General features: G+C 39.5%; 1 protein-coding gene across 2 annotated transcripts in view; it reads right to left on the bottom strand.

Annotated features, from left to right (window-relative positions):
* Positions 1-23,205, bottom strand: part of ipp (intracisternal A particle-promoted polypeptide) — a 78,251-nt gene that overhangs the window by 51,083 nt on the left and 3,963 nt on the right. For both annotated transcript variants that reach the window (XM_069938766.1, XM_069938765.1), the window contains exons 3-7: positions 15,422-15,577; positions 9,811-9,978; positions 6,865-7,002; positions 6,212-6,334; positions 4,143-4,363 (exon numbers count right to left, since the gene is read on the bottom strand). In XM_069938766.1, coding sequence (XP_069794867.1) covers positions 4,143-4,363; positions 6,212-6,334; positions 6,865-7,002; positions 9,811-9,978; positions 15,422-15,577 — 806 coding nt within the window. The remainder of the gene's footprint in view (positions 1-4,142; positions 4,364-6,211; positions 6,335-6,864; positions 7,003-9,810; positions 9,979-15,421; positions 15,578-23,205) is intronic.

The following is a 23,205-nucleotide window of genomic DNA, read 5'->3' on the forward strand; positions in this document are numbered from 1 at the left end:
CCCTTCTCCACTCCTGACAGATGGCCCAAAGCATCGACTGGCTTTTAATTTCTATGGATACTGTGTAACCTGCTAAAATACTCAAAAGCAGGCTGTCTACAATCACCAAGTTGCCACAGAAGGTATGGCCAGATTACAGTTTGCCAGAAGTATTTAAAAGTGCCTTCAGAATTCTGGAAGAATGTCTTGTGAACAGATGAGACCACGATTAACCTGTATCAGAGTAATGACAAGAGCAAAATGTGGAGGTATAAAGGAACTGCCCAAGATCTAAAGCATACAACCTTTGCTATGGTTTGCATCTTGCAGTGTAGCCTTTGTATTTCTGTTCATGAAGTTTTCTGCAGAGAGTAGTCATTAATATATCCACACCTGCCTCCTGAAGAGTATTTCTGATGCGTTTGGGGATTTTTCTTCATTATGATGAGAATTCTTGTCATCAGCAGTGAAGATCTTCCTTGGAAAACCAGTCCCTTTACGATTACTGACCTTACCAGTACGCTCTTTCTTCTTAATGATGTTCCAACTGTTGATTTTAGTAATCCAAAGGTTTGACGTGCTGTCTCTTATTGTTTTATTCTTGTTTTTCAGCCTTCTTTGACTTTCATTGGCACGACTCTGGTCCTCAAGTTGAAAAATGGCAACTACAGACTCCAAAGGTAATCAAACACTTGGAAGCAAACCGTTCACATATATCTGCACCAATCAAGAAAATAACTGTTTAAAGGGTGATGGGACCTGGATCCTGGTGATTCACATAGAAACATAGAAGATAGGAGCAGGAGTAGGTCATTCGACCCTTCGAGCCTGCTCCGCCATTCAACGAGATCATGGCTGATCTTAAAGTTCAGTACCCCATCCCCGCCTTCTCTCCGTAACCTTTAATACCCTTATACTGAAGAAATAGATCTAATTCCCTCTTAAATATATTTAATGAACCTGCCTCTACTGCCCTCTGTGGCAATGAATTCCACAGATTCACCACCCTCTGGGTCAAGAAATTCCTCCTCATCTCGGTCCTAAATGGTTTGCCTATTATCCTCAAACCATGGCCCCGGGTTCTGGATTTTCCCATCCTTGGAAACATCCCATCTGCATCCATTCTGTCCCAGTCCTGCCAGAATTTTATATGTCTCTATGAGATCCCCTCTCAATCTTCTAAACTCCAGGGAGTACAATCCCAATTTGCGCAATCTTTCCTCATAAGTCATTCCTGCCATTCCAGGTATCAGCCTGGTGAATCGCCTCTCCACTCCCTCCATTGCAAGAACATCCTTCCTTAGATAAGGTGACCAAAACTGCACACAATACTCCAGGTGGGGTCTCACCAAGGCCCTGTACAGCTGCAGTAAGGTATCCTTGTTCCTATACTCAAACCCTCTTGATATGAAGGCCAACATACCATTTGCATTTTTAACCGCCTGCTGTACCTGTATGCTCGCCTTCAGAGAATGGTGTACAAGTACCCCTAGGTCTAGGACTGTGGACATGGCTTCAACAGATTGAAGAGGGATGAATAAAGAGCAGTGGGAAACTAGAAGATTGGAAAAACTTAAAGATGCAACCAAGAACCATGAATTGAGAAATAAAGAGGGAAGGTAGATTATGAAAAAAGATGATGTTACAGAGTTCTGTGTTGTGTATTGGCCTATATGTTGTGTGATTTTATGTTAAAAAGTGACAGTTTGCCTTAGAGGGCCAAGGTGAAGGTGGACTGCTGAGAGAGGAGATGGACTGAGCATATGTAGAAAATTATCTAAAAATTTCTGAACTTGGACGATAAACCACCACTGGGTGGTTCTGTGGAGTGGAAGGAGGCCCAGAGCATGAGTCATGGTCTGGAGAACAGTTTAGAATGTTGGGATTTCAAAAAGGATTAACATTCCGAAGGCAGCCAGAAGGATCTGGACCAAGCCCGTTGTTCCTCTCTCTGCAAGCACACAAGACAACTTCGAATTTTGTGCTCTCTCTCTCTCTCACAAAGATTTTTTGACTTCAGTTTACCACAAAATGAATTTTGTTTATGATCTTTGCTTCAGTTGAGATTGAAGTTTTGTGAGTCTTGTGTGTTTTGTGTCTAAGTTTTTCTGTGAGCTGGTTGGAAGTATAACTTAGATTTTAATTACATATGTTATACTTAGGCTGGGGAATTTATTAGTTTTACACTGTTATATAAATTTGCATAGTAACTAGTGGGCATTGTTATAAAAGGGGGGGATTTTGAATTAAAGTTTGAAGGTGAATTTTTGTTAATAAAGTAATTGTTCCTCTTTACCCCTGTGTGATGATATGCCTTCTTTGTGGTTGCTGGTTTGATCTTGTAACAATGAGCACAAAATATTAAAAGACAGTAAAGGTTTTTATAATTATATATAACGCAAAAGGATGGTCCGTTGGAGGACGAGAAAGGGGAATTGATATTGGTAATGAAGAAATGGCTAAGGCTTTGAATGATCATTTTGTGCTGGTCTTCATGGTGGAGGATACATCTTCCATATCAAAGACATATGATGGATATGATGGGAGGAGATGAGATGAATAGAGTAGCTATAACTGAAGAGGTAGTACAGAGAAAACTTGATGGTCTAAAAATAGGCAAGTCCGCTGGTCCTGATGGAATGCATCCCAGGGTACTGAAAGAAACGGCATAAGTAATAGCAGAGGCTTTAGTGATAATTTATTAAAATTCTCTTGATCCAGTGGGGGGGCGGGGGACATAGTGGATTGCAAGATGGCGATTGTCACACCATTATTCAAAAAGAAAAGGATGTAGGCAAAAGGCAGGGAACAAAAGGATGCGTCATGGATTCAGCAAAGAAAAATCCTATTTGACAAACTTACTGGAGTTCTTTAAGGACATAATGATCATGGTAGATAGAGGGGAGCAGATGGATGTTGTTTACTTGGATTTCCAGAAAGTGTTCAATAAGGTGCTGCATAAAAGATTTATACAGAAGATAAGGATGCATAGAGTTGGGGGTCATGCATGGAGAGAGAATTGGTTAACTAATAGAAAGCAAAGAGTTGGAACCCAGGGTTTTCTGGTTGTCAATCAGAGGGAAGCGGGGTTTCGCAGGGGTCAGTGCTGGGCCTGGAACTGTTCATGATATATATTAATGATCTGGAAGAGGGGACCGAATGCTGAGGATCTGAGCTTGCTGATGACAGTAAATTGAGTGAAAAAGCAAATTGTGCAGAGGAAACGGAGAGTCTGTAGAGAGCTATAGATAGGTTAAATGAGTCTGGCATATGGAGAACTATATTGGTTAATGTGAGATGATCCACTTTGGAAGGAAAATGGAATATCATATTATTTAAATGAAAAGCAATTGCAACATGTTGCCATGCAGAAGGACTTGAGAGTGCTTGTGTATTAATTGCAAAGAGTTGGTTTGCAGGTGCAGCCGACGATCAAAAAGGCAAATGGAACGTTGGCCTTCATTGCTAGAGGGATTGAATTTAGGAGCAGGGAGACAAATGTACGAGGTACTGGTGTGGCTGCATTTAGAGTACTGTGTACAGTTCTTGTCTCCTAACTTGAGGAAGAATGTACTGGCTTTGGAGGTGGTGCAGAGGAGGTTCACCAGGTTGATTCCAGAGATGAAGAAGTTAGCCTATGAGGAGAGAGTGAGTTGTCTGGAATTTAGAAGAATGAGAGAATCTTATAGAAATTTATAAAATGATGAAAGGCATATATAAGGTAGAGGCAGGTAAGTTGTTTGCATTGGTAGGGGAGACCAAAACTAGCGGACATTGCCTTAAGATTCAGGGTTGTAGATTTAGGATGGAGATAAAGTGTAACTGCTTTTCCCATAGGGTGATGAATCAATAGAATTTTCTGCCCATTGAAGCAGAGGTTGCTACCTCAGTAAATATATTTAAGACAAGGTTGGATAGATTTTTGCATAGTAGGGGAATTAAGAGATTTGGGGAAAAGGCAGAAAGGTGGAGATCAGATCAGCCAAGATCTCATTGTATGGCGGAGAAGGCTTGATGAGTCGGATGGCTTATACTCCTGCTCCTATTTCTGATGTTAACAATGCTGGATTATATATTAGTGTGGACCAAACAATCTATAACATAATTGCATCTGTTTTTTGGGAACACATCATCAAACTGAATTATGAGCAAAACAGACACACCTCTTGAAGGGAATATTTTTCTACTGTCCGTAGAGCGTTCTGAGTCTCATTCCATCCTCCGACAGCATAAATGCAATCATTTAGAGCTGCTACTCCAACATATGCTCTTTTTGTTTTCATGTTGTCTAATTTTGTCCAACGTTTTGTAATAGGATCAAACATTTCAGCCGAATAGAGTTCTGATCCCGAGTCACTTAAACCTCCAACGATATAAATTAAGCCTGTGAAACAATTACAGATATTTCTGATTTGTTTCCATGAAATTAATCATCAAACATAATGAAATATTGTGGCACAAGCTTTGCTTTCATAAAATATTGGACTCCTGACTGGTACTTGGAAAATTTGCTGGATTGCTGTAATTACATTAAATATTTGAGCTTCATTTTTTCATCCTTCAGAGATGAGAAGGACATCCTTGCATTTCTGTTCAGCAAAAAGATAGCTGTGTTCAAATCCTTATAACATGTAGTGGCTGGCATTAAAATCAGCTCTCTCATAAACATGATGGAACAAGGGCTTGGTGCAGTGACAAGAGGACACAAGATGATTGGAGACAAAGTTTTCCCAAATCGGTAGCACAACCCAATTGCATGCTGATCATTCGACTGGCTTCTGATACAATTCACTTTCTCCTTCAGACCCATAACCATCTCCCTGCTTCAGATCTAGCCCTCCTTCTGTCTTTCAACTCTGTCCCAAATAACTAATTACTTGTCTTCAGCATCCCTATTTCTTTAATTCCCTTCACTGGCGCCATTTTCTCTTCTTCCCTTCGATGTTCCATTGCCTCTTCATTGCTCCACACTCTTTCTGACTAATTCCAGCCTCCCCATCACCAACTGATGGTTGCTTGTCTCTCCCAAAGTAGTTTTCTAACAAGCAGCAGTGCATGCCTTAATCAGGGCTATTCTGTTCAAATTAATCCTGCTTCATTACCCCTTCCCCTGCAGCAGCATTGACAGAAAGTTTGTGGCATTGCTTTGGCTCCCTAAATGTCCCAGAAAACCTCAAGAAAATATTTATTTGGTGCTGCCTGATATCAGGAGAATGCAAACTGGCATTGCTATGCTAATGTGCTGCCAGATCCCTGGGCATGTTGCCAGCCAATGCAGGGAAAGCCTCTTATTTGGTTGCCAACAATCACTCATGATACACAATATCCTAAAAATTTATTTCTCCCATGCTAACCCTAATTATTAAACACATAAAAGAGTTTTATCTGAAACACAAGTCTGCAGACACTGTGACTGTAATGAACACACAAAAATGCTGGAGGAACTCAGCAGATTATGCAGTGCCCTGAGAAGGTAAAGATATATAACAAACATTATGGGCCTGAGCCTTTTTCAGGTAGAAGCAAAAAGTAGGAAAATCCCTGAATAAACAGATTGGGGGAGGAGGGAAGAAAGGGCAGAGGAGGAACACAGGCCAACAGGCAAGTCTCTACCTTTCCCGTCCCTATGTCTCTTTTCCTCTTCCCCTTTTTTCCCTTTCCGTTTCCTTTCCTACAGTTTTGTATTCACAGTGCCGGCCCCCTCTCCAATCAGTTCTCATCTTTTCTCTCATCCTTTCATCCCTCCTTCCCAAGCCTTTTTATTCAGGAGCCTGCCTGCTTTTTACTCACACCTTCAAAAAGGGTTCAGGCCTGAAATGCTGCCTTTTATATACTTTCCTCCTATAGATGCTGCATGACCTGCTGAGTTCCTCCAGCATTTTTAAGTTTTTACTGTTTGAGACTGTCTTATGTTGGCCCTCAACCTTCAAGATCCTTATCAAAGTATATACTTGAAAATTCACCACTCGAGCAAGATATGAGAGGGTTCAGAAAGGAGCAAATAGAGAAAAGCACAATGCAATTATGTAGTAAGTACAGGTTTAATAAAGTCTGCCCAGGTATGTAAGTTTATACTCCAAATACAATAATAATTCTACTGCAAATTGTCCTAATAACTAAATAGCTAAATAAAATTGATTTGGAACAAAAATGATATAAAATCAGAAAATGCTATTAAGACTCACTTATTCACCATTGCAAGAAATTATTATTTTGGTAGAATATGTCATACCTTGCATTTCACAACAACCAAAGAAGTATCGAGGGACCACCATATCACCAACAACTTCCCACTTATTGTCAGAAGGGTCAAATCTTTCCATAGTTTTTCCAATATCTGCTCCAATCCAGCCTCCTGGAAAAATACAAAAAATGCACACTCTGAAAAAATATTTGAAGACCATTGTTAAAGAAAGCTCTGAATGAAAACTGAATATTAATATTCATGTAGGATACCACTGATCTTTTTATTATGTTAGACTCACAGAATCAAATTACAAATGAAAATTAAGAACATAAAATGGAGAAACTCAGTTGGTCAAATGATCTCCTTTATGTAGCAAATGTAAAAATACATAACCGACGTTTCTGGCTTGAGCCCTTCACAGATTTTCGTGATTTGCTTCCAGTGAAGATACTTTTATTCAAAAGTTGGTAATTATATGCTGTCTAATAATACCTAACTCAATTGTTGTCTCATCTGTTTAATTTACACAGTTGACATTGTTAGGTTATGCCATAATTTATAGGAGCTTACAAAAATGATTGAAGATTTTTTCCTTATTTAAATAGCATTTTTTCATTGCCGAAATTACTCTTTTTCAGATTGATAGAGTTTCAGATTTATAGAGTTAGCTATAAAACAAAAATATTTTACACTCTTACCAAGAGCATAAATAGCAGCATGACAGGCACATACACCAAGTCCACATCGAGGAGAATTCATGGAGGACACCGCTGCCCATTGCTTAGTCACTGGATCATATCGCTCAGCACAGTCAAAAATCATTGAATCACTTTCACCTTCAAAAAAAAATGAAGCATCACAAACATATATAGCTGAGCATGCTATTTTTCATAACTATTGTCTTTAGTACAATTAAAAATGTAACTGGTTTCTTTTTACTTTATTAAATAAAAGTTTTTTGGTTAAACAACTTTTTATAATTTCCATATTTTACAAAAAAACAAAATCCTAACTACACAAAAATCATGAATCCTCTATTGCTATTCATCTTTAATAAAAAATATCAATTAACTTTCTTGTTTTGACTAAGCCATCTCAAATTCCCCTAACTATTCAATTGCTGGGTCGAAAGTTTACTACGGATTTGGTAATTTACTGGAAATGTCCATCAAAACTAAACTTCAGCATAAGTGAAAAATAAACATCATGTTTATCAGAAATAAAGTATAATTAAAGCTAGAAAAGTCACCAACTCAATTTTTTTTTTAAAATCTGAGAAAGGTAATGTTTGTGGAAAATCACAGAAGACTTTGAGGTTCCATCTGTTCAAACTCTTTGGAGCATCAGCCATAGCAAAGAAAAGCATTTATGAGAATATGGATGACAATGAAGCAACTGTGGCAAAACATAAACTAGTTGAACCAAGTGAAATAATCAATCCTAAAATAAAAGCTGATGAACAATTAAATGAAAAAGTTGTACTTATGCCACATAACCACAAGACTTTAATCCTGATAACAACATGATTTTGGAAGAAATGAACTGGAAATCAGCATGACTTCTGGAATCCAAGACAAAATGAAATCAACAATAATGATGAAACCCAACTCAAAAATGCAAAACAAGAAATAAATCAGAATTACTTGTCGTTGTTACTCCTGGTTGGAATCATTAATAGAACTGACAAAAGGTTACCAACAATCCAAACCAAAATTTATGGAACAAGTAATTAAAATGATATACATGTAGCGGGCTGCCAAGTGTGCCATGCCCAAAGTGGCAACTTGACACCGGGAGCCCGCGGCCTACACAGCCGGCAGAGACGGGCTACTACGTTCCTTGATGTCGGTGCCTGACTCAACAGCACGCGGCTGCAGCGCCCCATTCCAATGGGCTGACCAGCGGCAGCCCATCGGGTGGAGCTAGAGAAGCAGTCACACCCAGGGATGAGAGGGGCTCACTGATTGGCCGCTCCCCGGATAGCACTAAACAACCAATACCACGAAGCGGATCATAATGCCACCAGTCGGGTGGCATGACGACGACAGAGCTGGGCTTCTGAGCCCTTTCTAAGCAGAGCCGCCAGCACAATAAAGCAGTGTTGAATTCACTCTCATAATGTGTGTCTCTTCTTTGAGAGAAGCAGCCGCTACATATATGTATAATTATAGATAAAAAATTTAATTTGAAGATGAAAAAAAAGTGCAGATGCTGAAAATCTAAAACAAACACAGAAAATGCTAGAAGTCCCCAGTGGGCCAAGCAGCAAGACGAGTTATGGGATGTAAAAATGAACAATTAAATTCCTCCCATTATCTTTCCATATAACTATAACCATATAACTGTTTACAGCACGGAAACAGGCCATGTCGGCCCTTCAAGTCCGTACCGGTTCACTTGAACAACTCCACTAGTTCCTCCACAAACTCCAGAGGAAGTAGAGGCTTTCTTCATGATGCCATTGGTGTGTTGGTTCCAGGAAAGATCTTCCGAGATGAAAAAGGATTTATGACAAAAATCAACTTTCCAAGCATTTAAACTTAGCTGCACCCTTCACCGTTTTTCAGAATTCACAGTTGTTTCTTGATGATTTCTTATTCTTCAGGAGAGGAGAGAATTCTTCAGTTCAGGGTAGAAACAATTTGGGCCATAGAAGGGTGCAGCACTGACTCAGGCCTTTGGCCCACCATTTCCATGCTGAATCTTTTTTTGCTACATCTGTTAACATAGCGCAATTCTATTACAGCACCAGTGACCCGGTTTCTAATCCGCCACTGTCTGTAAGGAATATTGCCCTCTCCCCATGCTTGTGTGGGTTTTGTGGGTTTCCTCTTGGTGTCCAGTTTCCTCTCGTTTTCCAAAAAAATGTACAGGATTAGTAGGTTAATTCAAGTGTTTTCTCTGAAAACCCATTTCTTATAGAAGCAAACATCCTTAATGTGTATACTTGTGGACTAGTCGAATTTTGCAGACCAATTTTTATGGTAAAATTTAGGGGGTTGACTATTACATGCAAACTACTTTTGACTGCTGTCAGTACCCGCATCGTTCGAGCCGCTGGGTGTTCCGAAAGGCGAGGAGCTGGCTGGGACCGGGTGTTAAGTCTGAGTTTGGGACATCAGGAGCTTGGATGGCCGGACGGCTGGGGCCTAAGCACGAGTTTGCAGTCAAGGCATCGGAAGGTCTGATGAGCAGGAAGCCGGGGCGAGAGTCTGTGGCCAAGATGTCGGGAGCTCCAGTGGGCAGGCAGCCGGGTACCAGGGAAGAGTCTGCGGTGAAGGCATTGGGAGCTTTGGTGGGCAGGCAGGTTACTTTTACATGGAATATATGGAAAATACCAGATTTTTGGGCCAAAAATAGGGGTTTTGACTTTTATACAGTATCGACAATTATACAAGTATATACAGTAAATGTATTAGGCTATTCAATATTTGGTTTTTCCTACTGCATCACATCCACGAAAAAAAAACAAGTAGACAGGAAAAAATACATTCCCCTACAGGTCAAAACCAGCGAGTACTTTCTGACACCTCACAAATGGAGCAACCACAGAAAAACTTTACAATGATATAATATCCTGCATGTGGAAACATTTTATTCTGTTTCGAAGGAAGTAACTGTTTGTACAATTGTAATGTACTTACCACCTATTGCATAGATCATTCCTTCAAGTACTGCAACACCCAAGCCACTTCGAGCCTGGTGGAGTGATGACACTGTTGTCCAGTACTGACTGAATGAATCAAAACGTTCCACACAACTAAGAGTTCTGCTATCACTCCACCGACCTCCCTGAAGTCGTGTGTAACCACCTGGCCAAAAACAAAGAAACAAAATAAAAAGTTATACTTTTTGACAAATCCCAATCAGATTCTGTACTAAGTTGATATTATACAGAGTTTGAAAACCATTTTCAGCAGGTCACAGCTTGACTTTTCTGGTCCGTTAAATATTTTGTTTAATACATTTTAGTTACCATGAACCAGATAACATTACATCACAGTAAACAGGCCCTTTGACCCTTCTAGTTTATTCTGCTTTGTCCCACTGACCTGGACCCACTTCATACCCCTCCCTGTCCAATTTTTTCTTAAATGTTAACATCGAGCCCACATTCAACACTTCATCTGGCAACTCACTGCATAATGCCACCACTCTCTGTGAAAAAATTTCCCCTAATATCCCCCTCTAAACCTCTCCCATTTCACCCTTAACCCATGTCCTCTGGTTTGTATCACAGTGCAAAAAGCCAACTTGAACTTGCTCTATTATCTATACCCATTATAATTGTGTATACCTCCACCAAATCTCTCCTCATTCTTCTGCACTCCAGGGAATAAACTCCTTACCTGTTTAACCTTTCCTGTGAACACAGTTCCAGCAATATCCTAATAAACTTCTGCATGCTGTCAATTTTATTGATATCTTTCTTGTAGTTAGGTGACCAAAACTGCACACAATACTCCAAATTTGGCCTCACCAATGTCTTACACAACTTTACCATAGCATCCCAACTTCTATACTCAATACTAGCAAGTTATGAAGGCCAATACACCAAAAGCTCTCTTCTGACCCGATCTACCTGTGACACAACTTGAAGGGGATTATCTCTCTCTCTCTCTCTCTCTCTCTCTATCTATCTATTTATGTTTTACTCCACTCCTCAATGCCCTACATTCACCATGCAAGTCCTGTCTTCCAAAATGTAAAGACCTCACACTTGTTTGCATTAAATTCCATCTGCCATTTTGCAGCCCAGCCACAATCCCTGAGGCACCCCACTAGTCACAGGTCTCCAGTCAGAGAGGCAATCATCCATTATCACTCTATGGCTTCTCCCATAAACCCATTGTCAAATCAGTGTACTACCTCACCTTGAATACTGAACCTTCCTGATCAACCTCTTATGTGGGACCTTGTCAAAGACCTTACTAAAGTCCAAGTAGACAACATCCACAGCCTTTCCCTTATTGACGTTCCTGGTAACATTCTTGAGACCCTCTAAGATTTGTTAAACATGACCTACCATGCACAAAGCCATGTTGACTATCCCTAATCAGACCTTGACTATTCAAATACTTATATATCTGATTTCTTGGAATACCTTCTAATAATTTACCAACTACTGACGTCAGGCTCACTGGCTCATAATTTCCTGGGTTATTTTTGGAGTCTTTTTTAAACAACAGAACAATATGAGCTACCCTTCAATCCTCCAGCTTCTCACATCTGGCTGAGGAGATTTTAAATATCGAACAACTCCGATTATCTGAAATCGGATTCTCCAAATCCTCATTTATCTGAAATTTTTATTTTTGGAACTGAACTGACTGTTGCTGCCAGCGGCAGCAGGGCAGGAGCAGAGCCTTGGAGGGGAGGTGTAGGTGATCGTCAGCAGCCAGCATTTCTTTGCTGAGAATTAAACATTATTTTAATGCTTTAAAAGCCTTCCCTTGTCGTTTGTTGTATTTTAAACACTGTTACAAGTGATTTACTGTTGCCATGGGGCTGCTTTTTAAAAAAATTACCAGTTCTCTGAAAAAATCATTTATCTGACATAGGCGCTGTCCTGACCATTTTGGATAATCGAAGTTGTACTGTATATCTGCTCAGGCAATTTCTGCACAAGCCTCCTTCAAGATCAGAGGGAATACCTTGTCAGGCCCTAGGTATTTATCAACTATATTCGCTTTAAGACAGCAAGCACCTCCTCCTCTTTAATTTTTATCAGTTCCATGACGTCACTGCTTGTTTGCCTCGCCTCCCAAAACTCTGTGCCAGTTTCCTTTAATTAATTGACACTTTAAAAGTCTTCTCATTAATTTTGTGTTGACAAATTGAGAATCTTTTGAATGAAAAATGATAGTTGGGATCCTCCTGATAAAAAAGGGTGCGCAAAAAGTTAGTGTAGCGGTTAGCCAATGCTGTTCCAACGACAGCGATCAGATTTTGGGATCCTGCGTTATCTGTAAGAAATTTGTACATTCTTTTCTTGTATGTGTGGGGTTTCACTGGAGGCTCCAGTCTCCTCCCACCCTCCAAAACGTAGCAGGGGTTGTAGGTTAATTGGGTGTGATTGGGTGGCACAGGTTCATGGGCTAAAAAGGCTTGTTACTATGCAATATTTCTAAATTTTTTTTATTTAAATTTTTTAAAGTGATATAGTATGCTGATCATAGTTAGTTGTGAAATAGCCAAAGGGCTTCTACTGACCCCCAAAAAATTGACCGAGCCTAGATTTGATTGAATTTAATAAGTATTTTGTAATTAATCATGACTGAATTCAATTAGTATGATTTTCCAAAAATATAAATGAAACATGCAGTCAGTTAAAAGAAGCAAAAACAAGTTTAGTGTCATATTTTTCAAGGCTTGTGTGGCAAGTAAAAATAATTTTGTTCAATTTCTAGAAATGAATTCTTTTTCAACTGGTGTCAGATTTTCACATTTTATGTTAGAAGAGTATACTCACATAAAATGTGAAAATCTGACACCAGTTGATGAAAATGAATTCATTTCTAGACATAAAATGTGAAAATTGTTGGAATATAGGGGTTAATTAATCATAGAAAATATGTATTCATTTTGTATACATGAATCCAGTACTATGTAACAATTTAATATTTATCTCATGGTGAAGGGAAAGAGTAATGTAAGGGGCAGCCACAGTATGTAGCAAAGTTGGCTGATTACAGTAGGTTTAGAATTGTCTGCTCCCCAAATACAAAAGAGAGGATATGTATGAAACAATTTAGTAGGAATGTTAAGGCAAAAGGAGGTGTTGATTAGCACAGGAGCCGATGGCCAGACAAGAACAAAGAGAATCCTGACAGAGACTGTCAGAAACAAAGAGAATGGAATAACTCAGTAAGAAGGCAGAAGGAGGTGTTGAGTAGAACAGAAGAACAAGGCCAAATGAGAACATAGAAATATCTGGGGTATGAATTGATTTCTGATCAAAATAACAGGATATTCTGGTCTTGAGGATTAAGATGGGAGCTCTATACCCCAGATATCTGCAGAGCAGGAAATTACTTGTGACAAATCTTATGCAAGAAATCTAGCAAAGAAAGCCAACTTTTGTTCTGTATGATAATGAGATCTAGCAAAGGAAGCCAACTTTTGTTCTGTATGATAAGGTTGAGCTATATAAACCGCTGCAACCGTGTCTGCCTGTCCCGCATCGGACTTGTCAGCCACAAACGAGCCTGCAGCTGACGTGGACTTTTTACCCCCTCCATAAATCTTCGTCCGCGAAGCCAAGCCAAAGAAAAAAGAAAAATATAAACTGTAGAGACTGGACAGTAGAGGTCAGTCTTGGGGAATAGCTCACTGTGCAGGTGACCTATGAACTAACGACTGAACCAGAGCTCTGTTAAGTTTTATTCTTGTGCTGTGTAATAAACTGATTGTTGAACTGAATACCTTCTCCTATCACTTCATTTAACGAGCACGCTGGACTCAGACGACACGTAGACTAAATTGAGGGTAGGGTAAAGCCAGAGTCCGACAAATCTGACACCAGTTGATGAAAACGAATTCATTTCGAGACATAAAATGTAAAAATCTGACACCAGTAGATGAAAACGAATTCATTTCGAGACATAAAATGTGAAAATCTGAGACCAGCTGATGAAAACAAATTCATTTCTAGAAATTACTTGGGCTATTTAAAATGTGAGTAGCAGCAATGGAAATATTATTTGGAATTGAAGGAGGAGATTGCCAGATTAACATCTGACAGTTATATGAGGTTAAAGAGGATTGGATCTATGAATTTTCAATGACATCTTCACAGAAGTTGGAGGCTGGGACTGAGTGGAGAGGGTAAAGAGAGACTGCTTTTGATCATCATTTAAATATTCCACAAAAAGGCAGAGAAATGGCAATGGAAAGAATATTAGTAAAACTTGCAATTACTAAACCCTTCATCAAGAAAAAAAAAAGGCCAAACAAATGTTGAAAATTAATTCATCTTTCTCTCTGTTTTATGCTTAATTAGATGCCAACTTGAATGTTCCTAAATTTGATATTTGGTTTGCACTAACTGATCAGCATAAATTATATACAGCTCTGCTGAATGAGCTTTCAGCTGTTGCCATTTCAGTTGTCCTATTTTTCAGTGATATTAAAATCAATGAGTGGTTGATGGGTGACAAAGATTTACTGAGTTGAAGGGTCGTATCCCTATTACATGTACCATGCATGTACTAATTAATTCTGGCCTGATTACTGTGAGAGATGGGAAAATTGATCTAAAATTATGAACATGGAAGAAACTAAAATTCATCAGTTAATGGCTGTAACCAGTACAAACAGGATGAGCTTGGGGATTAGGATGCAGGAAAGCAGAGTCAGCACGATTAACATAAGAATCTTCTGTGTGACAAGAGCCACCATAAGACTAAGAAAAGGAATGGTAAAGTACAATAGAATGTAGGAAGTTGAGGTAGTCTGGATCAGATAAAGGTCTCCTAGCCCTAGATAGAAGTACCAAGTCCTACATATCTAATTAGCTAACCTTACACAGATTTATACATATTAAATTAGCCAACCCTAGATAGGATGAGTCAACTCTGCATACCAAGAGACTGTAGCCTCGAGAATCAGGAAGGTGTGAATAAGGACAATGACATGATGGGACACCCACAGGATACCCCCTGGTCCTCCAAGTGTACTGAAACTGCACGTAGGCAGGAAGGATTGCCTATGCCAAACCCATCCAGGGGGCAGAAGAATGTAAGGGGGAGGGCACTCTGATACTGAAATTGACTGTATAAAAGTTGGGTGAGCCCCAGTATGTGTGTGTATTCCCAGGGTAAGGGGAAGCATCCAACTTTGCATTGTTGTAAAATAAATGTTCTTTGTTCTCAATTTTTGTCTCGAGCTATTTCTTTAAAGGTAAATTCTGTTTCTAACATTACCAATGACTATCAAAAATTCTCTAATATATAAACACTGCCACTGCCCATTGAAATATACTGAAATGTTGTAACAACCACAGCAGTTGGAACTGGGGTTTGAATCTCACGCTGTCATTAAGGAGTTTGTATGTTCTCCGTGTCTGCATGGGAATTCCCCAGGAGCTCCATTTTCCTCACATGCTTCAAAAAATTTAAAAAAAAACATATACCGAGGATTGTAGTTCGATTGGGTGTTATTGGGCGGCAAGGGCTTGTGGGTCGAAGAGGCCTTTTACCGTGCTATATGTCTAAATAAATTTATGATTACAGAACTGACAGTAAAACTGCTAACCAATGGCATAGAGGTACTTCCGGGCTTTCCTTCGAGGACGAATCTTTGATCCAGGTAGCAGTTTGCCAAACTTCATCTCTTTCTGTGGTTTACTGACTTCCCTGTATTCCTCCAACAACTTCTGCAGGGCAACTCGTAGACTAAAATCAGAAATACCTGGAGGTAAGATCAGAAGATGGTGTGTAAAAATCTTATGAAATGTAACACCAAAGTCTTCAACACTATATGTTCAATGTTTGAAAATATACTCATGTAGACAGGTATGTTACAACTTGTAAATTCAGATAGATTAAACTAGCCGATATATACAGGAGATCGGTTTGTTTACATGTGTTGTAGGATTTGGTTCTTGGTTTTTAAGTTGATGATCAAATTGAGATATTTAATTACATAAGATAGCAGAATCAGAATTTATTGTAATGAACAACCCATGAAATTTGTTGTTTTGCTGCAGCATCAAAGTGCAAACATTGATATAAACCTTAGAAAAATAAATAAAAATAGTACATGAAAATTCAAAGTAAGGCAGTGTCTTTGGTTCAAATAAAAACACACCAAAATGCTGGAGGAACTGAGCTGGTCTTTCAGTGTCTTTTAGGAGACAAAGTTAACCGGCAATGTTTTGGACCTGAGCCTATTTTCAAGGAATGTCAGAAGCAGGAAAGTCTCAGAATTCAGACAATGCTGTCTGGGGGAGGAATCCAGACCAACAAAAGGTGAAAGCCACTTGGCTTTGGAAGCGAGTCGTGGTGAGAACATGGTCGTGGAGCTTGAGAGCAGCTTGGAGTACAGATGGGGAGCAGAGAGAATCTCACAGAACTCCCCTTCAAAGAGAGGAGAGAACTTCTGCAGGGTAGGTCTTTGGTTCATTGATTAACCATATAACCATTTACAGAGTGGAAACAGGCCATGTTGGCCTTTCGAGTCTGCACCGGTTCACTGATTTTGTGCGCCCTCTTCAGGCATTGGTCCCGGTAGATCTTCATTCAATAACAATGGACGAATTCAATGCAGGTGGAAACAATCGTTCTCTTGCCCGTTTGGATCTTGTATTTCTGTGCACTGTTGTTGTTTCTGATGAGATCCTGAACCGATTGAACAAGTACAACCCAACAAAACAGCGCTCTCTGGTCCTCAGTGGAAAAACATGCACACACACATACAGACAAATTATACATATGCAGGATGTACACACAGATATAAAAATAAATAAATATTGTTCAATAAATAGTAGCATCTCAGAGGGTTTGTACACTCTAGAGGTGTTGTATATTTTTTAATATATTGAGGAATCTGATGGCAGCGGGGAAGAACCTGTCCTTGTGCCTCTGAGTGCTCGTCTTTTGGCTCCTGTACCTTTTTCCTGATGGTAACAGAGTGATGAGGACATAGTCTGGGTGGTGGGGGCCCTTAAGGACAGAGGCTGCTTTCTTAAGACACTGCCACTTGTTGATGTCCTCAATGGAGTGGTCTGGTGCCCGTAATGGTGCAGGCCAAGTTAACAACTCTCTGGAGTTTTTTCCTTACCCTAAACGCTGGCACTGTACTAGACAGTGACGCATCCAGCCATAATGCTCTCCGAGGTATACCTGTAGAAGTTTTCAAGAGTCTTTGGTGACATACCAAATTTCCTCAAACACCTCACAAAGGCCGCTATTGAGCCTTCTTCATGATTCCATCGACATGGTGGCTCCAGGATAGATCCTCAGAGATGGAGACACCCAGGAATTTGATGTTCTTGACCTTCTCCACTACTGAACCCTTACTGAGGACTGGTTTGTGTTCTCCTGGCATCACATTATTTCCACCATCATCTCCTTGATTTTGCTAACTTTGAGTACATGGTTGTTGGTGTGACACCACTCAATGAACTGATCTATCTCCCTTCTGAACAGCTTAAAATTAAGTTGGGTTACTTCAATTCCAAGATAATACAAAGTGGATATGGATTGTTATTTTCTAATGCAGTAACTTTCATGGAACACACAAGGAATTTCTGGTTTCAACTTCCTCGGCTGGCTTGGTAGACTTTCATATCACAGGTCACACAGTGCACACAAATTCTGCTTTAAAAACAAAGAAATAAGAAGAAATTCTGCCTCATCACCATTTTGAGCAGCGAGTTTTGATTCATACTACACAAATATTTATGACAACTCCCCTTTAACTATGTTCTTTTGTTTTTAACCCTCTGGCGAATGCCTTTAGATGCCTATTTTAATTCACCATCCCATCCAACTCTGACTTCTCTGTCAGTGGTTCTTTGCTCCGTTACAAAGAAGGTCAATGAACAACACATTATTTCTTGTCTGGGCACATTGCAGCCTGCCAGACATAATACTGAATTCTCCGACTTCTGAAAACTTGCTCTTTCTTTAAGCTTGTATCAGATCAGGCCATCTGTACATGCCATTCTTTCTCCCCCTTTTTTATCTGTATATTCTGGACGGCTCATCATGTTCCAGTTAGCCAGAATATAAGACAACACCCAGACTTCACAACGTTCACATTACACAAAGGAGATAACTTGTCCGTTCACTGGCTGTCGATCATTTCACCTGTCAATTGCCCATCACATTCTTTGTTATTTAGGGTAATATGCTTTCTTCTGTTGAAGGATTTTAAAAAATACTTTATTTTGAAATTTCCATACATGCAGTGTATATGCATCTTTATACATTAGTCATATTTAAACAGGTTAGTTCTGACTTCAAGAAGTAATTAGACCCCTTCCCCTTAATAGTTCCTCCCTAACCCCAACTCCCAAAACAATAATAATAATAAACCAATACTTACATATTCTCAGATTATATAGTAATATAACTGTTTAAGGATCTTTGACCCAACAAATTAACTGGGTTCTTGCCAATAAATGCTACTTGACTGACATTTTTGTTTTCTAACATAAGAATATGTATTTCTCTTGCTTTGTTATCTACAAGTCAAAATGCCTAGTGCTCCCCAAACGCATGATCAAAATATCTTTGTGAGTCTCCAAACAATGATTGAGCATTATGCAAAAGATAAATATTGGGAGGAATTTGGTAAAATTAGAGTCGGTTACACAGTAACATTTCAGGATCTATGGACTTTTATGCACATTTCACAAGTAGGTGCTAATTGAATAGACCATTGTTTGGAATTGGAGCAGATTGGATGGTTGGATAACAACAAGGTTTCTGACCTGTCTACAGGGTACTCACAGAAGGGTTTTGTTTACCTAAGAGGACAGCTTGACCAAGAGAGAACTCCTGTGGCTTGCTGAAGAAGGTGGGGGTTTTTGCAAGTGAGAGAGTCACATGGGCTTTCTGGCAGTTGGCAGTTGGAAAGAGAGAGAGAGAACTAGTTCAACAAGCTCTCTCAGCTAGTGTGGGTGACGCTAACTGAACAGTGCAAGCCAGGAAGCTTGTTGAAACTGAAGAAAAGCTTCAGAGAGGCGGATGGCTGGAAGTGCTATCAGTCTGATGCTTCTCTTGGAATAACTGGAACAGAAAGGAACTCTGTGATAGCCTGAAAGAAAGAGGTTACTATCTGGAGAACCCTGATGGGGCAAGTTTCATCAGCGAGACCTTGAGGTGACGAATGGTGGTACCTCAGTTGTGGAAATCCTGGAACAACAAATCTCTCTCTCCGCAAACCCTACAAGAACCTTCCTGAGCAGTAAACATTTACCTTTCAATCATCAAAGCCTGATGAACTTCATAAATGTTGAATTCTGTGCACAGTATAAGAATTCCCTGCATCCAGAGAACTTGGAAGAAGGAGACGTGAGATTGAACTGTGAACCAAAGAACTTTTCTTAAATTTACACACACATTACATACATGTGCGCTTAGAATTAGAAGGAGGTTAATTTGAGTTAGTTAAGTATAGAGACAAGTTAAAGTTTGATTTCTATTTTCATGTTTAAAGTTGATTAAAAACAACTTTTGTTTTAAAAACTATTTGTCTTGGTGAATGTCTATTGCTGCTGAGTTTTGGGATCTTTTGGGCTCGTGACAATTACCATTACAGAAGATGAAGGAAACCATCTGGCTCTACAGACATTACAAAATTACCCTTCAATAGAACTGAAAATGATAGGGTCTGTTTACATTCTAAGATTTTCAAGCTGCGTTGAAAGAGGTAAGAATTATTACAAAGCTGAATATCTTTCATAGCTCACTTAAAAAGACAGAGACTAAGATTTTTTTTTTTATTAATAAACACAAGGGATTGTACTCATGCCTTAAGCATTCATATGGGGCTAAATCGGCAAATTATCAAGAAAAGTCTGCAGACCCTGGGAAGTCAATGTTAATTTATGTCTCGGGCCTGAGCAAAATCCAGGCAGGCGCCCGAATAAAAAAAGTAGGGGAAGGCAGGGTGAGGAGCACAGGTTAACAGGCAAAAGGTCAAAGGTGGATGTAGGAGAGAGGGTAAATAAAACAATAAATAAATCTGAAATCTGAAAAGAGAAAAATACTGAGGTGATAGGGGCAGGAGGTAGGGAGGAGGTCCCTCTGTCTCCTTTCCTCCAGTTCCCCACCCCTTCCCTTCAGAGAGCTACCCCCTCCTCCTGTCACTTCTCATCTTTTTTTCTCCTAGCTTCCCATCTATGACCTCTACCTGTTTGCCTGTACTCCTCACTGTACCCCTTCCTTCCTCCCTCCCTCCTCTCCTTTCCCACTCCCCGCACCCTTTTAATTCAGGCACCTGTCTAATTTTTGGTCATACATTGAAGGACCCAGGCCTTACCCTTTACTTCCTGTAGATGTTGCATGATCTGCTACACTTCTCCAGCACTTTTGTGTATTGCATGAATGTCAGGGATCATACACTGATTCTGCAATTGCAACTGGCATAGATGTGGCTCACATACTTGAAGATTTTTAGAAGATTGCATTAATGTAATTTCAAGTTCAAGCAACATAAATGCACCTTTATCAGAATATATATATATTTTTAAGGTCTATCATTGGTTAAAAGGGAAAGTGGAGATATTTGTCAAAGATGACTAAACAAGAGACTCTCTGAGGGGTGGAAACGTCTCTCAGCAAGAAGAACTTCTAGAGTCCAACCATCGCCCCGGTCGGGGGAGGTGGAGAAGTTGCTACCAGCGCCCTGACAACCTACTACAAGTGTGACAACCTACTACAAGTGTGCGGTCGTTGCCTCGCTTCAGCAGTTGGGACCAGTCCAGGCATTGATAAGTATAATTGGGAAGGGCTTGCATATTGTAGTTTGAAATCAGCTTCAGATTTAGTAATAAAGATTTGTATAAACTGAAAAAAAAAGATGACTAAACAAGAAACATTTACTCGTTTTTTTTAAAAATGTATAACCAAATTCAGGCAACAATGTTATAACCATTTCACTGACCATCAGACAAGTTCAAGTTTGTTAATCACTTGACTGAACATGCACAACCAGATGAAACAGCATTTCTCAAGATCAGGATACACACAAAATACACACAAAATACATTTTTCACAAATTCAGCACATAAAAATAACATCCAATGGTATTTGACTAATAATCAGCAGAAACTCCATTACTCCTGCTAAAACTCATAATTGGAATTCATTTCAGCACCTGCCTCGTGGCTCTTCCAACTATGGGGCTCCTGTAATGATTCACTATATACTGGAGAGGCAACAGGATAAGCCTCTGTGTATAAAGTAATTGAGTTTTCTGCATCTATTATGCATTCTGCAGACTGATCAAAAGCAAATTAACTTCTGTACACATTGAGAAGGAAATGTCAAAGTAAAAAGATCTCACCATTGTTTACTGAGAAATATGTGAACATATGTTACTGACCACAAAACTCCGCCAGACTAACTGGGGCTGAAATCTGCCATTTCTATCGGATCCAAGAGGCACAGTACTATTTCATCAATGTTACTGTGACAACAAGCATTGAGTGTCAATACAAAATGCTACTTTGGATGCCTATTTGAGATAACCACATGCAAAGTTAAAAAGAGTGAGATCTACACAAAAAGATCCAATTTTGAAAGAGGTTTAGGATGCAAACGGATTGGGTAGATATATTCAGACATTGATCTGTCATAAGACATGAAGCTATTTCAATAAAAGGCAATATGAATCAGCTACCATAGGGTCACAGCATGGTGATCCTTAAAGTGCTACAGAAAATCATGGAAGCATTCTATTGACGATAAAAGGGTCCAGCAATATGAAGGACTTGGCCAAAGAATTTGTTGACTGGGCCTGGTATTGATAAAGACTTTGAGGTCCACCATGTCAGAAGTAACAAAGATTTTTTTCAAACATTTTAAAGATATTTAAAAACTGCACTTCAGGTGTGGAAGTGGCCAGCAAGATAACGAATATTTTTTGCCTATTGTGTGAAAGCCAGAGATCACTTTTTGGGACTAATTGCTGGCGATTTGTTGTAGCTCAAAGTGAAATATGCATTCCAATTGACTATGATTCAAGAATTAATATCTATCTTTGTTAAGCATGATCTACCCAAAAAACTTGTCCAACAATACTTCAGAATTCAATTATTTTAATATGAAATTTTCATAAAGTTTAATAGGACAAAGTACCATTTTCCATTTCTCCTGACGACCTCCCAATGTAAAATGAGAGTTTGTACAGTAAGATGTCATTGAAAAAAAAACAGAAAATGGAGAGTTGATTGAACATGACCATGAAACATCTTGCAACATTCCTCCTACACATTCAAATCAAACCTAATCCCACAAATGAATAGGTTTCTTCTGAGACATTAATGAATAAGAAACTCAGAAGGAGATGGAGTCTTGTCTAACATAATTTGGATGGAAAACTTGAAGCAAGACTGCCCTGCGGGGAGTCACGTGATGGAGTAGTGGCCGGACGGTGAACTCCAGCCCTCTCCAGAAAAGTCGGGAAAAACAAGAGAAAACACAAAGGCACAGAAATAAAAGTTACAGAAAAGTGAGTATAAAGGTGGAAAGAAGATGGCGACAAAAAAAGAAAAGTCGAAAGCAACGGTAAGAAGAGAGGAAGAGAAGACAAAGGAGGAAAAAGGTGAAGGCCTTACCTGTCCGAAGAGGCCCGCTGCGGAGAGAGAAACCCGCTCCCTCAGGTCGGTAAATAATGGACTACAAAAATGGCTCGCAGAGCCGAGCAAAAGTGCGCAACCGCGCATGCGCGATGCGAATGAAAAAAAACACACCGACGGGAGGGGGGACCAGCTGGGGAGTCGATCTCCACAGCCGGCAACGACAGCTGCAGAACACCTGCAGCAAGAAGAGACCACAGAAGACAATAGAAACAAGAAAGAAGAGGAGGAAAGGGCAACAAAGAAACAACAGATGGTCAACCCAGAGGAAGAAGAAGAGGAAGAGTATGGTGAAATAGAAGAAGAAAAGATAGGCAAGGTAAAGGATATACTTGCTCTTATTAAAGGATACATGGAGTCATTTAAAGAATGGCAAACGCAGGAATTTAAGGATTTAAGAAAAAGAATAAACAACACAGAAGAGAAAATAATTAAAATGGAGATGACCTTAACAGAAATGGGAAAAAAAATGGACAAGATGGAAGAGCGGGCAGTAGCAGCAGAAATGGAGGTAGAAGACTTAAAAAAGAAATTGGAGAAATCTAATAAAAAAACTAAAGAGACACAAGAACTACTAGCTCAAAAAATAGATACAATGGAAAACCATAACAGAAGAAATAACATAAAGATAGTGGGCCTTAAGGAAGATGAAGAAGGCAAGAATATGAGGGAGTTTATAAAAGAGTGGATCCCTAAGACCCTAGGATGTCCAGAACTACAGAATGAA

The sequence above is a fragment of the Narcine bancroftii genome, chromosome 5 (genome assembly GCF_036971445.1).
Source record: "Narcine bancroftii isolate sNarBan1 chromosome 5, sNarBan1.hap1, whole genome shotgun sequence".
NCBI classification, from domain to species: Eukaryota; Metazoa; Chordata; class Chondrichthyes; order Torpediniformes; family Narcinidae; genus Narcine; species Narcine bancroftii.